A 14,042-nucleotide genomic window follows, 5' to 3' on the forward strand; every position below is an offset into this window, starting at 1 on the left:
TAATCCCAAAAAGTGTCTGGCGTGAAAACCTCTTTCTCCCGATGGTCCAAGATCTTGTACTAGTGGTGTAAATAGCAACACTTCCCGTGGTTAGCTGCACAACTAGCTACTGGCAGCTGTAGTTAGCAGCAGTTAGCAACTTCTGTGTTAAAAGAGAAAAGGGCAGTATTGCAATTGTGTTCCTGATATTTTTGTCTCTGGCCGTCAGAAAAAGCCAACCAATGCAAACTTTTTCCACTAAGACTCCTCTCATTAGCTGATGGTTTAGTTGACTATTAGGGGGCAGCTCTAGTTGCAACTAGCAACAAGAAAGTGGCCTTAAATCTGCCAACTGTTTTCTGTGTGTGCTTCATTTTTAAACCAAGTTTTTGTTCATCCATTTGCATCAGTTTTCAAATAATTGCTTAAACACTCACGTTTTTGAATGAGCTCATCTGATTCACAGGCGAAAGAGAGGGAAAAAAAGACTATTCCTGTGAGCAAACGGGTGTTTGCCAGAAGAGTGAACCCTTTTAACAAATGCTCTCTGCATAACAGAAACATAAAGCCCTGAAAGGTTGTCAACAAGATAAACACACAGACAGACAGACATACCACACAGCCCCGCGGTTGTCCTAATTCTTTATGAAGCATGTACACCCCCTGGTCTGTCTAAGTGTGAGTCACCTTGGGCTTTGCCAAGTTGGCTGTGAATTTGCTGTGGAGCTGTAGAATGTAATTTTGCACTGGTGGTTCTGTCCTTTGAAATCCCTTGACACAAAAACAAATTCCCAGGCATCCCTCCGTCTGTCTATCTGGCCAGAATTAGAACTTAAAAAGCTGTCAGTTGGCACCAGAATTTGAAGTTGATCCTGTGGTGAAATCATGTGATCCATGAATTCACATGATTATGTAGGATGCATTCTAAAAACCTTTGGGAATTAATACTCATTGCCAATTTTTCTTTTTATTTCTATACTAAAATACCCCCATAAAAGGACAAAACACCTGAATAGAGGAACAATAGAGTCTCTTAGGGGTGTAACAGACTGATAAAAGAAGAGCAAGAAATGAAGCAAAAAAAGTCCTGGTGAAAGCCTTTTAATTTTGGCTTCTTGTCAACTTCCAGCTGGCCATCTTGAATACCTGCAGAGCTACCAACATATGTACAATATGCTGACAAATTCACATCTAATTGGTTGCAGACAGTATGTGGGGCTATACGCTTACGTTTTTTGGGACACAGAAAAAATCTATGGGCCCAGTATTATTTTTCTTAGAAATTACATTCATTAATCCATTTTGTGTGGGCAAACTGATTTAATATGTTACTAAAGAATTTTGAAATATCGGATGTACTTGGAACCTAATAGGGCAGGGATATATTATACTTCATTAATGCGTGAAATAAGGTAGAACTCAATTCATTGCAAAAGACATTTTTGTGCCAGACATGCTCAATACGCAGTAAAAGAAATGATCATCTCAATGATGAAATGTTTCTTAAATATGTATCTGGCACATTGAAACAACAGTAGTCCACTGACTTTGGCCTTATTTTTCACAAGCAACTTCATCCAAATACTGGATGTCCTGACTGCGAACTGTTTGGCTGGTAACCTTCAAGTATTGATATGGTACAACCCCAATTCCAAAACAGTTGGGACGCTGTATAAACCAGAAATAAAAATAGAATGCAATCATTTGCAAATGAACTGTCTTTACTGACAATTTGACAGCAAGTGTTCCTGAGCCCATGTAGCAATATCCGTTGTATGATCATGTTTCACACTTCACACACCTGAGCCTGTCGAGGATGCCCTTTTCATACCCAATCATCATGCATCACCTGTTATTGGCTAACCTGTTTACCTGTAGAATGTTCCAAACAGGTGCTTTTGGAGCATTCCATAAGTTTCCCTGTCTTCTGTTGCCCTGGTCTTAACATATTGCTGGCAGCAAATATTGGCAAATATTTGCAAAAGTCAATGAAATTGATGAGGTAAAACAATAAATAGTTGTGTTGAAGTTCAACATATTTAAATCTCTTGGGTTATGATGTGTGGTGAGAATAAATCCAGAGTTCAAATTAGATGTGAAAATACTCTACTACTCTAAAATAACAATCATGGCCTGTCAATGGCAAAAACACTTTTAGTGGACCTACATTGATGGTGTGCAAATGCCCAGACGGATTATATTGCAGCCAGTTTTGCAGCTGCTATCTACAGTGTTCTCGCTCAGTACTCGACCAGTTTCAGAAATTGTTGTCTTCATTCGTCACTTATGCACAAATTGGAAAAATTGGGTCCATAAACATTGATAATATTTGATGGAATTTCTCTCATTTGTCTGGGACATTGAAATTTTCCAGGACACAGCTGGCTGGAAGATGCAGTCCAATGTGCTCCTCCTGTGCAAAATGAACAGGTTATTTACTGGTTAATGATTGTTGGGTTAAAGCAAAATTAACTGAAACTGACATCCCTAATCAGAACCAAGAGTTACTTGCACAGGTACGCCCAAATTTTTTTTTTGATGTTTGCACTTGTCATAGCAGGAAAATCACAATTTTTACTAATAACATTAATGATGTCTTCATTCCATTTAAGAAGCCTGCTAGGTCATGTCCCTGAAATAGCATGCATATTAACAAGAAACTCTGAAATGAAATACAGCCATAATTAATGACATTTTTTATACCTGTGTTTTGTATACCATTCCTTGCTATGATTAAGTCAAAATCAAGTCTTTTACCTGCTGCAGATGGAAAGATGCCATACTTCTAAATAAATTCCCATCAGACTGCTTAAATCCTTTCAGCAAATCAGTTATATGATAATGGGTAAAGGGCAAGGTGATAATGACAAAGTAATTCAATTAGTGTTTTAATCAACAGTGCAACACATCAATGCAGTATCTGTCTGTTTTGCATGCATGTCTGCATTTTTCGTCCACCCATGTATCAGGGTATTCTGTTTCATTCCATACACACAGCTTAATGTTTCTCTAGACATGTATGCGTCTTTAACATTTAACTGAGTGATGGTACAGATGTAGCTGGGATGATGTACTGTGATACCCCTGTGATTTTGGTCCTGGATTCTTGTGTTGGCAGTGAGTGTCACACCACAACACTGATGAGCATGTGCATTTTCAATATACTGCATATTTGTCAGTGAGGTTGTAATTTGGTTTGGGAGTGGCCTTTATGAAGACGGAGACAAGAGTGGGGGAGTTCCATAATTTTGCAGTAACTATAGAGAAAGAGGGTGCTCATTGGATGACAAGTTTTGGTGTAATGAGGCTATGCATTGAATACGGAATAACTGTAGGAACAATGAAAATAAAAAGAACGAAAATAGTTTTCTCTCCATGAGGGCAGGTTTTTCTCTTGTGTTTTAATTTTCAGCAGAGGGGCTACCACCCACTACATTTACATTTTGATTATGACTTGTCCCCATAAACCTTTATGTTTTATTTCGTTGCAGTCCCAGAGGGTTAGTTCACAATTTTTCAGGCCGTCTCCTGAGAATTTGTATTCAGAGCTGAAGAAACCCTTTCAGGCAAACAGATCTTGTGCAGTGCTTACCATTATATGAAGCAATAATACTCTTCTCTACTATAATTATAGTGGTGGGCGACGTTCTCTGTACTCACCACAAACCTCTGGTATGTTTTCAGTTCCTGCTTTCTTATACTGAGGTACTTATTGTGTGATAAACAGTAGTAGTAGTAGTAGTAGTAGTAGTAGTAGTGTAGTAGTAGTATACTGAAGGGGGACAGAAGCGATGTTTGCTAAATTTGTTCTTTGCATACTTGTATATGATCTTGAGCTGTTGTAAAATCCAAATTTTGGAAATAAGTGCTGTATCCATTAATCAAAAACAAAAGCAGGGTGGTAGTAGCAGGGTGCAAGGTGGGTGTTGTTCATAACTAAGTCTTAGAGATAAAACTGGACACCTAAAAATGTAATTTAACTTGTATTTCCTAAAGCACCCGTCACCCGCTGGTGGATGCAAATGCAAAATGGTTAGGTTAACATTAAAACAGTTTTTTTGCAGTAATTTACAAAACTATTTTTTATTTCTACATGTGCTGAAGAATTCACAGGAATAAATAAAACGTTAAATTAAAATGTGTAATTTCAGTGGCCAGGTACATTTGAATAACACCTCACCAATCAATTAGCTGCTTTTCCAGAAATGATTTATTGCTATTGGTTTTGGAAGTTATTTGTGAAAGTGGTTGTGTTTGCCTGGGAGATGATTAGGACATTAATTAGCAAGTAATTTATCCGGTAGTGTGTTTTAAAAAAAAAAAAAACTGTAAAACTTAGTGAAGCTGTTTATGACTTTGTCTCCAGAAGATAGGGACAAATTTGAATACATGGAAATGTTAAGAAGCCAGACTGTGGCAGTGAGCATCACAGGAAACATGAAACCACTCCAGCTAATGATGCAAGGAAGAAAAAGTGGAATTTGTCAGGCTTTAGTTCTATTTCAGGATTCATCAAAGTTATGTATATGAAGGTATTACCACTTACATACGCTGTCAGTGTTTTTTCTTCTTTTGGCTCCTTTTCATTTAGCTCATTAAGTAATCTGTTGGTGCGCTGATGAGTTTCTCTGAGATACGACTATTAAATTTAGACAGATGAACTCATAATAGATTCAGCTTTCCTTCCCTCCTGCTCCTCTGGCTTCTTCTTCTTCATCCTAATCAGGCAATATCTTGAAAACATCGAGGTGTCAATATCTCCACATATCAGACAATAACTGAGGCTACTGCTTAGCGATTATGATGAAACTGCAACTCTGTGTCGTCATGCAGGAAGCTATTTCTAGCAGAGAGTTTTGTTGTTGACTGGACTTAAAAGCCAGGGAGAGACAGAGAGAGGGTAAGTGTAAGGGAGCATATAAACATATGGGTCCTTGAATGAGGAGTGCCTTCACAGCACTGCATATAAGAGAGTGAGTAAAAGGCATATTCAACCAGACTTTGTAAGAGACACAGCTTGGCTTGAACTGCCCTGCTGTTCAAATTGCATTCTCACAAAATGTCAGTCTCCGTGGCAGCAATGTCAGATTCTTGTTTTGCGTGGGTGTTTAAATGGCATCCAAGATGGAGGCATGTAGCTCTCAGAGATTTGTTTGTTCTAGTTTTTGGAGAGGCTATAACAATCTTATTGAGTTTGTACACTTAAACTCTGTTGCTACCACAAAACCCAATAAAGTAGGCAAACTTGAAACAGACTGTGACATCAGTAATACTACATTACTATGACATCTGGAGAGTGTTTTTATGTTAATTCAGCTCATAGCGCCATGTTTGCATCTGTGGTATATGAAGTCATAGTAGAGGTACAAATCCAGGTTTCTAATCAGAGCAATAGCACTGCTGCTTGATTACCAGATACGAACCTACCTTGTATTCCTGTGGTAGATGGTCATGGCTTAAGTACAGTGAGTGGGAGATGGAAATGCCTTTTTCAAGCAAGTACTGACATTTAATTCACATGACTGATCAGCTTACTGCATTCCAATAGGAAGAGAAAAAGAATAAGCCGTTTCCATAGATTAAAACATCTTCTCATCTCTCCACAGATCAAATGTAATCTAATGTTGTGCCCTGTTCTTCTCCAGTGGTGTAATGGTTTCCTGACTCTGTTATTAGTTCCACCTACAGCATGTCTTGATGAACCAACTCCTAATAATTGCCTAATGGTAGAGGATGGAAACAAGCATTTATTTGCAGATTTTCTAGCCTGTGACTTGATGCTCAGTGGTTGAGGTTGTTAAGCCCCCTTTAAGCTGCTGTTTTAGTGTTAAAATACTTTATGTGTTAAATGCCAATTGATGACATTTCTGAGTAGCCTTTTTTCTGTTATTTTACCTGTGTCTGTGCACCACAAGCTACACCCTCAGGATGTACACCACCTCTCTTTTAACCTAACCTGTCCTAAAAATAACAATGTATAACGTGCCTGAGACATGTAGTTACTATACCATAAGTGTGGGAATAAAGTAAGTAAGTAAGTATAATAAAAAGGTAGAAAGTATTGAATCTCTCAGCATCCCTACTGTTTTCATAATCTCATCATGCAATCCTTACTGCACTGGGCAGTTAGGTTGTATATAAAAATACACCCATCAAATCAGCCTCTATAACAAGAGGAAATGTAGTAGAGAAAGGCATCAAATGAAACCCAGTGGGTTTACTCTATTTGCTTAAATGAAATTCTGTTAGTAGTTATTTACATTTCTCTACCCAGTGAAAGTGAAAATGCAAGTGCGCATTGCAGGAGAAAATTACAAACTACCTTCAAATCAACTGTGAATCTGCCACTTGCCTTCGGTTATTATTGAAGTGTTAGTTTACGCCATGAAAATCTCAATGTATAAAGGAAAGTGACAAAAAGAACCCTGGAGAGTAAAGAGAAGACAGTATTTTTAGAAAGAGGCGTATAGCCTTTCTTTCACCTCTATGCTTGGTTTGATTCTCTAATCAATTGATCAAACAGCGGCACTCGAGATGATGGAAGGCGGTGCTGATGAGCACACTCAATTTTATCCTGCCATCATGAGAAAGCACGTCTGCAATTAAGATGGACAGATGGCAGAAAGAGAGAGGGATAGAGATGTAGAGACAAAGAAGGAGGCAATGACAAGAGGCGCTAAAACTGCTGTGTTTTTCGTGAGGCTCTCAGTCTCCTGGGAAGCCAAGAGGGCCTCGTAGTCACACACGTTTTATCACTGAGCCTCATTAACGTTGACATCTACACTGAGGGACAAGAATGCTAAATGTCACAACACTTCAATTGCTGCCACATATTGGCTTCTTCAGAAGTGGCGTTGCATTGGAAGTCCTGCTTCTGTTCTATTTTTAAATGGCATGCCGATCCTTTGTTTTGCCAGCGTACATTAAATTGCATCTCAAGTTTAGATAAGTATATGCAGAGCTGGTGCTGTAACGAGCTCCGGTGATCAGTAGCTAACAAGCGCACAATTCACACCAAAATGCTTACAGTTTGTGCACACAGACACACACGTACCCAGACAGGTTGGTTGGGCTCCCACTAAAGGCAATAACAAAAATAAAACTTGATGTCCGGTGAGGTGCAGTGAATTGCATTACACAGCTGCTGGGTCCAACCATGCAGAACTGCACACTCCAAATATTTTCCATTCGCATCATTATTAATTCATAATGCAAGACATCATGATATCACTTTTATTTATATCACTGCATTTCTTTTTAAAACTGCACTCACCTTTTATTTTATCCACACTCCTGTTGTCTTCCGCACAATGTCTCGGATACCTTTATATACATGGGGCCAGAATATTGCTTCACATTTTCTTATCTGCCCCTGTTACTGCTCAGTGATGCTGCAAGACAACTCTCCTCTCCTCTGACATCCTCAGCACTTCTGTATGACCCTTGTAACAATGTTTCCTGTCTTTATCATCAATTCTGCTGTGCATTATCTTTTCAGAGATGTGCCGATATGGAATTTCAGGGCTGATAGCGATTCCTGTCAGCCTGTTTGCTATTTCCAGTAAGATTGATATTTTTTCTAATGCAAGACAGATATTTTGAGAACTTTCACCATCTCTAGAATAAAAAACAAATTTGATTATTGTAAACTTGTCTGGAATAGCCCCAGCTTATTTTTTTTAATATGTCAACTGATACCAGATCTTATCTCCTTTCTGATCTGTGTACAGGTTACAAAAACCATTACAATGACTTTTGGACTAATTACTCCGTTTCATTCTCTGCTGTAGCCTCATCTCTACACTGCTGTCCACTCACACATCAACATAGAGCCTCAGACCTGACTCACTGTTGCCAAACGACAGGGGTGATGCAGTCTCACTGTCTCTCTTTCTCTGTATACTCTAAGTTACTGTGTCACCTGGATGTCTCACCTAAATTTGGCACTGATTGATTTAGCGTGAATCGATGCTCAGTCGTACGGATGTAATTCGGTTCCCAATCCTACAAATAAAAATAAGTTCATCCTGGTGGTATCAGTTGTTTAACATCATGATAAGCAGTCTAGTTCAATATGGTGACACCTGCCATCTTCCAGCCTGTTGGCAAATGTTTTTCCAATTCAGATGATTGAATTGATTCTGGGATCCGCCTTTGTTAATTCCTCTGCTGTCACCCCCCATATATTCATTCTCACTCTCTCTCGCCTCTCTTTTTTTCTTTGTCTTTCTCTTTCTGTCTGTTCACCTTTGTTTTCTGTCATCGTCTTTCTCTGAACCTAGAAAAGAGGAAAAGGCCCAGTAACGAATGGTGTGTGAAAAGCTGCAGAAAGGGCTTTTTTCGCCTTACTCCTCCAAGCCTGTAATAACCACTTTTGTGTGTGCTCTCTGTTTGCAGGAGAAGGGGAAAGCAGACGGGAACATCGATCAATGTGAGTACACTTACTGTGTTCAAACCAAACAGCATTTTTCAAAATATGCCATGTTGTGCTCCATGAGAAAATCTTTTTTTTTTTTTTCTTGTGCTGTTATTCTGGCATATACTTTGGTTTTCTGATTGCTGGGAAATGCTGCTGGGAAGTAATTCAAATCTAAATGGCTCCCATAAAATGGACCATCCAGTCCATTATGGAGAAGACCCCTGATGATGATATAACTGTGACAATCTGACAAATACCACTTGTTACTGCTTCACATTTATTGCTCTACTGTCCTCAGAAGAAGTGTTTGAAAGCATTTCAGATTTTGAATTTGAAATAATGTCAGATGTCAGTGCATGCCAAGATATAATCCTCAGCCAGTTGTGGGACTGGCAGACATCAGTTTGTTTATTCAGCTGCTTTTGACACCATCTGAGACAAAATAGTAGGATATTTTTTTCATTAGTGATGTGAAACTCAAGTCCACCATGTCCTGCTGTCCTCCCCCAACTCCACGGACAAAAAGTGGAAGCATCTGAAATCACTCATTCCTAGTGACAACCCTTTCATAAGTTGAAAAAAAAATATATTTATCAGGTGAATAATAATTCATCTGTCAACTATCATTCGTTTCCTGTCTGAGATGATTAAGTAATGTTTGCTTGGCTTGGGCCTCATGGGCTGTGTTACACTGCAGTGATTGATCAGACTGTCAGTGCCCTCTAAAGAAGATCATTCACGTTCTTGACTCTGATCCCTCATAGAAGGCTGGATGTTGAGACTTTAGTAGAGGGAAGGAATAGGTCATAATACCACCAACCTGATGATTAATAGCTAATCTACTCCACCGCCTGAGCTACGGCTGCCATGACCAGAATTTTGATAGCGGAGTCAGTATGAAGTTGAATAAGCAGTGTGTTTGCAGTTGACATTATTGTAGTGACATATGGTCAGGGATGTTGAACTTTACATCTTTGTCTTCTCTGTGAGTATCTCTCTGCATTTAGTACCTTGCAGAAGTTTTATCAAGTAGTGAATTACTCTGGGATTCAATTGAAAACTTGGTGTTTGACTGTTCGACACTCTTGCTGTCTGCTTACTTTTATCCATCTCACCTATTGATTTAGACTATATGTCCTGGTAAATATTTTGCTCTGCTGCAGTTAACCTCCAAGAGGTGTGTATTTTTTTTGTGTGTCTTTTTTCTTCATATATTTAGTTAAGTGCCAGGTTCCTACTTGCACAACACAGGTGATCATGAAACTGATTTTCAGTTCAGTATTAAAAACAGTCTTTCACAACAATCCTGAAATGACGTGTGGCAAAGGGGTCAAGGACTGTCGTTGTCAGAAGAGAGATTCAGTCAAATCCTATATTTTTCCCTCATAGTGGCTTTTCTATCTCGCAGTTCAGTTGTATTGTATTAGTTTGAGGGACTGGCTGAATTGTTGTGAAAGTTGTTGTCATGTAACTGCATTGACACCTCATGAAGATGAAGGGTTTTTTTTTTACTCCATGTTGTGTATGGCCTACACACTCAAGTACATTTTTCTGTTTTGTGTATTTTACTGTATATTAGTGCATGACAGGGAGATTGAGCGGCTTGGTTGTAAGTTACATCAATATTTCCAGGGCTGACTGCTTCCTATTTGACAAGTGACTTCCTCTGTAAGCATTACGCCCATTATGATGTGTTGTCTTCATCTCACAGCATAAGCAAAGCACTGTTTCCCTGCTTGCAGTGCAGAGTTTTCTGTGCATGCTTCTATTCAACCTTAACATGACCCAGAGGATTTCTTTTGTTCATGTTTGTTATTCAGTATCTAGTGCACCACGTGTTCTTTTTTTTTTACCTCAGGATTTTTCTAAGTTGATTTCTTTTTAATGTTGTATTTATGTGGAAAAATGTAGCTTTCTAGGTGATAATTGCTTTTCTAGCTGTGTGTACTTTCTTCACCTGCCTCTTACAATCCTGCTGCAGTAACACACATCCTGATGGGGAAACACATTGTGAGGTGCTTCTGTGACAGGTCTTTCCATTATGCTCTACCTGCTGTCACAGAGGTTGACGCTGACATATGCACATGCAGAAAAAAACACCAGTATTGATGGGGAAGGCTGATATGAACAAACACAAGGCTAGCTCTGCACCAGGAGCGAAATGCAAAAAAATGACCACAATGCAAGCATTTTGCAGTAGCTCAGCGAATGTGGAACCACTTTTGTCGTGTCATATAAACATGTGTTGGCAGAAAATGTATTCAGCAGGGCCGTACAGTGCAACATGTATGTCAGGGGCATAACTTTATACCTCTGTAGCACCAGTGTCATGTGTAAAGAAGTTAACGTACAGCCCTGTTCAGTATGCAGTCGCAGGGAGTTGATGGGAACACAGAAGAGGAAAACAATGGATTGAAGGTCATGGCTTTGGATTTACATACACTGGGCTCATGTATTTTTAATATTTGTCTCCAGAGCTTAAGGTCCAAGTGACAAAGTAATTTTGGATTCGTGCACTGTTGCGATGTCTCACAGTGAACTAGGGTCTTTCTGTGCTTAATTTTTTGGTTCTCCCTGTATCTGTAAGGGTTTTTTCTAGTGCATATCTCCTGTGCATATACACTAGTATTTATTAGAGGTGTAACTGTGCGTTCAGACCAAAAGAGGCAAAAGAGGCAAGGACGCCCGAGGCTGCGCGAGAAACAGGACAGCTTCCAAAGCGGCAAAATATTTTAGCCGCTTTGGTCGCTCTTCACGTGACTGACGTCAAAGTTAAATCGCGCTAGTCATTTAAAGGAGCCGCAAAGCAGACTTCTTGACAGCGGCATAGTGCTGCTTGCTGTTGTTCACCTTCAGTTTAAAGCATGCCTAGTTGCATGGGAGGTTTTGTGTGTCATTAAATACAGAAGAAAAAAAAAATCTCTGAGCATGAACATAAATCAAAATCACCATCTAGTCACGAGCGGATTGACGTATTGAGGAGGAAGCAATTAATTAATTAACACACACACACACATTTGTGTTAATTAATTAACACACACACACACACACACACACGGGTGCAAATGCGCGCTCCTTACGTCTCAGCTGCAGCATCTCTGTGCACAATTACGCATGTGGTGTTGTCTGCTTGTCTTTCGTTTGGTGTCATACAAGTTCGTCAAGTTCGTGTGTGTGTGTGTGTGTGTGTGTGTGTGTGTGTGTGTGTGTGTGTGTGTGTGTGTGTGTGTGGCCAAAGAGTGTTCCTTTTTTGGAAGAACGGGGAAAATGGGGTGAGGCCGTTAGCGAATTAAATTAACTCCCGCTCATAATTGTTATTATTGTATCATCAACATGGTCTGCGACGACTATAAATATGCGCGTTTAACCCTCAAAATCATATCGACTCATCATGGATTTGGATGACATCGCTGTGATGTGTGCTGTGCCCGCACACAAGTGATCAATTTCTCGGCATCCATGACGGAACTAGGAAACAAAGTTACATGCGTTGTTCTTTGGGGCTCGCTCGAGCGAAGGACACCTCTACTCTGATTGGTTGCCGCCGGTTGCCGCTGAACCGCGTCATAGCTAATTACCATAAAGTTAACCGAATTTCAACTTTTCATCTGGTGCCGCTTTGGACGCTTTAGCCGCTTTGGACGCTCTAGACGCGCGGCTGACGGCGGCTACGCTTTGGCCGCTCAGGACGCCGGGCTCTCATTGAAAATGTATTAACTTCCGGCGTCCTTGCCTCTTTTGCCTCTTTTGCCTCTTTTGGTGTGAACGCACAGTAACAGCATACAGAACTCATGGTTCAGTTTACACCCCGGCTTAGGAGTCATGGTTCTTTTGACCTTGGGTATGTAGTAGTTGAATACGTGTGTCAGCATACAGTATTTGAAGTGTTTCCATTCACATACCCTACAGTGGAGGGGCGATGCCAACACAGCCCTTGTCTATCCACAACTCTCCCCCTGTTAGAACCCAAAATGTTCCTGAACAACTGTTTTAAAGGATGCAGGTGGATCATTTATGCTCGCCATTGTGTGACTGACTCACACACCAATCAGATTGTTGTTCACATTTTGCTACAGCGCATGGCTAAAAGTTTCTGGGCAGAACTCACCCTTAGTGGGCTTTGTTCTGTGTTATGTCCATCAATCCACATACTGTGCAGTCTCTTTGCTGCTGTGTGCACTCCACCGTGACCATACCACGAAGGTTCGACATAAATACACAAACCATTACAGCCGTTACATTGTATTTATTGATGTCTACCATCGGCAAAGCGGAAACAAATTACATTTCACCATTTTTTTTACTTCGCTTGGTCCAAAAAATGTACATTTTATGAATATTTTTCATGTAGAAAGCTTTTTATCATGTGTAATCTTTAATGTCTGTTGATGGTTCTATGTTATATATGCATGTCAAGTACAATATATGTCATGTGCTAATGGCCATGCATATGCAGTATTTGTCATGCCTGCCTGTCTGTGGTATCGTTTATTGTCTACATATCATGTATGCAAGCATAATTGTGTTCTCCTCTTTTTCTGTCTGGATGACAGCATCAGTGGCAAGATAAGGTGTATTGCTTAGTGAAAGGCTCTGCATCACTGCTGACAAAAAACATATTCACAACTGAGGAATCAGCAAGATACAGCGCTATATCATGCTAATGCCTGATAGTCTGAGGGCCCCTCTCGCCACGTAACCTGAGCAGGTTTTACCAACTAGGAGTTAATGTAGCATGATGTTGTCTTGAGTGGGTGGTGAGATGATCAGTCTATTGGTTGATAGGTTCTAATAGTGGCTGTTTAAGTCTTTGTGTTTTCATAGAAAGATTTTGCTTAGCACTGGTGTTCTTTCTTATGATGATCTTTCCCAGTAGTCAGTAGTCTATCACTGCTACTGCTACAAGATCAAAAAGTTTAAATTATATTTAACTACATGAGAAGTACAGGGCACTGTGAGTTGGATTTACACCTGCTGTTTGTGTGTCACACATCAACAAAATCTAGCTAATAGTTTTTTTTTTCTTTTTTTCAATGTGTATCATGCCATATATTACATAGATAGAAGTGATGTAGCGGTAAGGTGGTTAGTGAGGGAAGGGTGAAGATCTCCACCAGCTGAGAGTTAGCCCTTTAATATTTCTGCCCTGTCATTTGAGGACCGCCGCTTTAATATTGTGAGCTTTCTTCTCTCTCAGTGTGTGCTGATTTACCTCTTGAGACTAATTATCTGCTGCCTGTTTGTATGCTAAACTGGATCCACTGTCAAAATCAGGCAATTACAATTCATTTTCTTGTTTTGCTCTCCCTTTGCTTGGATGATGATCAGTGTAGCTCTTCGGGATTGTCTGTTTTCACTGCCACTGGCTGGTTGCTTCTCCCGCTTTCGATTTTTCATTATTTGAGTTTGCCTTCTCTCTTTGCCTGTTTTTCTTTCTTCCTATATCATGTCTTTGTCTTTTGCGCTACCTCAAGTCACTCTCCTTCCTTTTTTTTCCCCCTATTTTCACTCACCCTCTCTCTCTTTGGCAAACATTGTATTGAGAAATTGAGACAATTACATTAATCAGACTGGCCCAGTTTTACCTTCGGAGTGCAGATGCTACAAGTGAAAATTGCTTTACTCCAAACACTGCACATTGAGG

At 39.9% G+C, this 14,042-nt stretch overlaps 1 protein-coding gene across 1 annotated transcript in view; it reads left to right on the forward strand.

The window, feature by feature from the left end:
• fstl4 (follistatin-like 4) overlaps positions 1-14,042 on the forward strand; it is a 197,607-nt gene that overhangs the window by 20,366 nt on the left and 163,199 nt on the right. Inside the window, exon 3 of the mRNA XM_076750847.1 lies at positions 8,377-8,410. Within this exon, the coding sequence (XP_076606962.1) occupies positions 8,377-8,410 (34 nt within the window). The remainder of the gene's footprint in view (positions 1-8,376; positions 8,411-14,042) is intronic.

This window comes from Chaetodon auriga, chromosome 15, assembly GCF_051107435.1.
Source record: "Chaetodon auriga isolate fChaAug3 chromosome 15, fChaAug3.hap1, whole genome shotgun sequence".
Lineage (NCBI taxonomy): Eukaryota > Metazoa > Chordata > Actinopteri > Chaetodontiformes > Chaetodontidae > Chaetodon > Chaetodon auriga.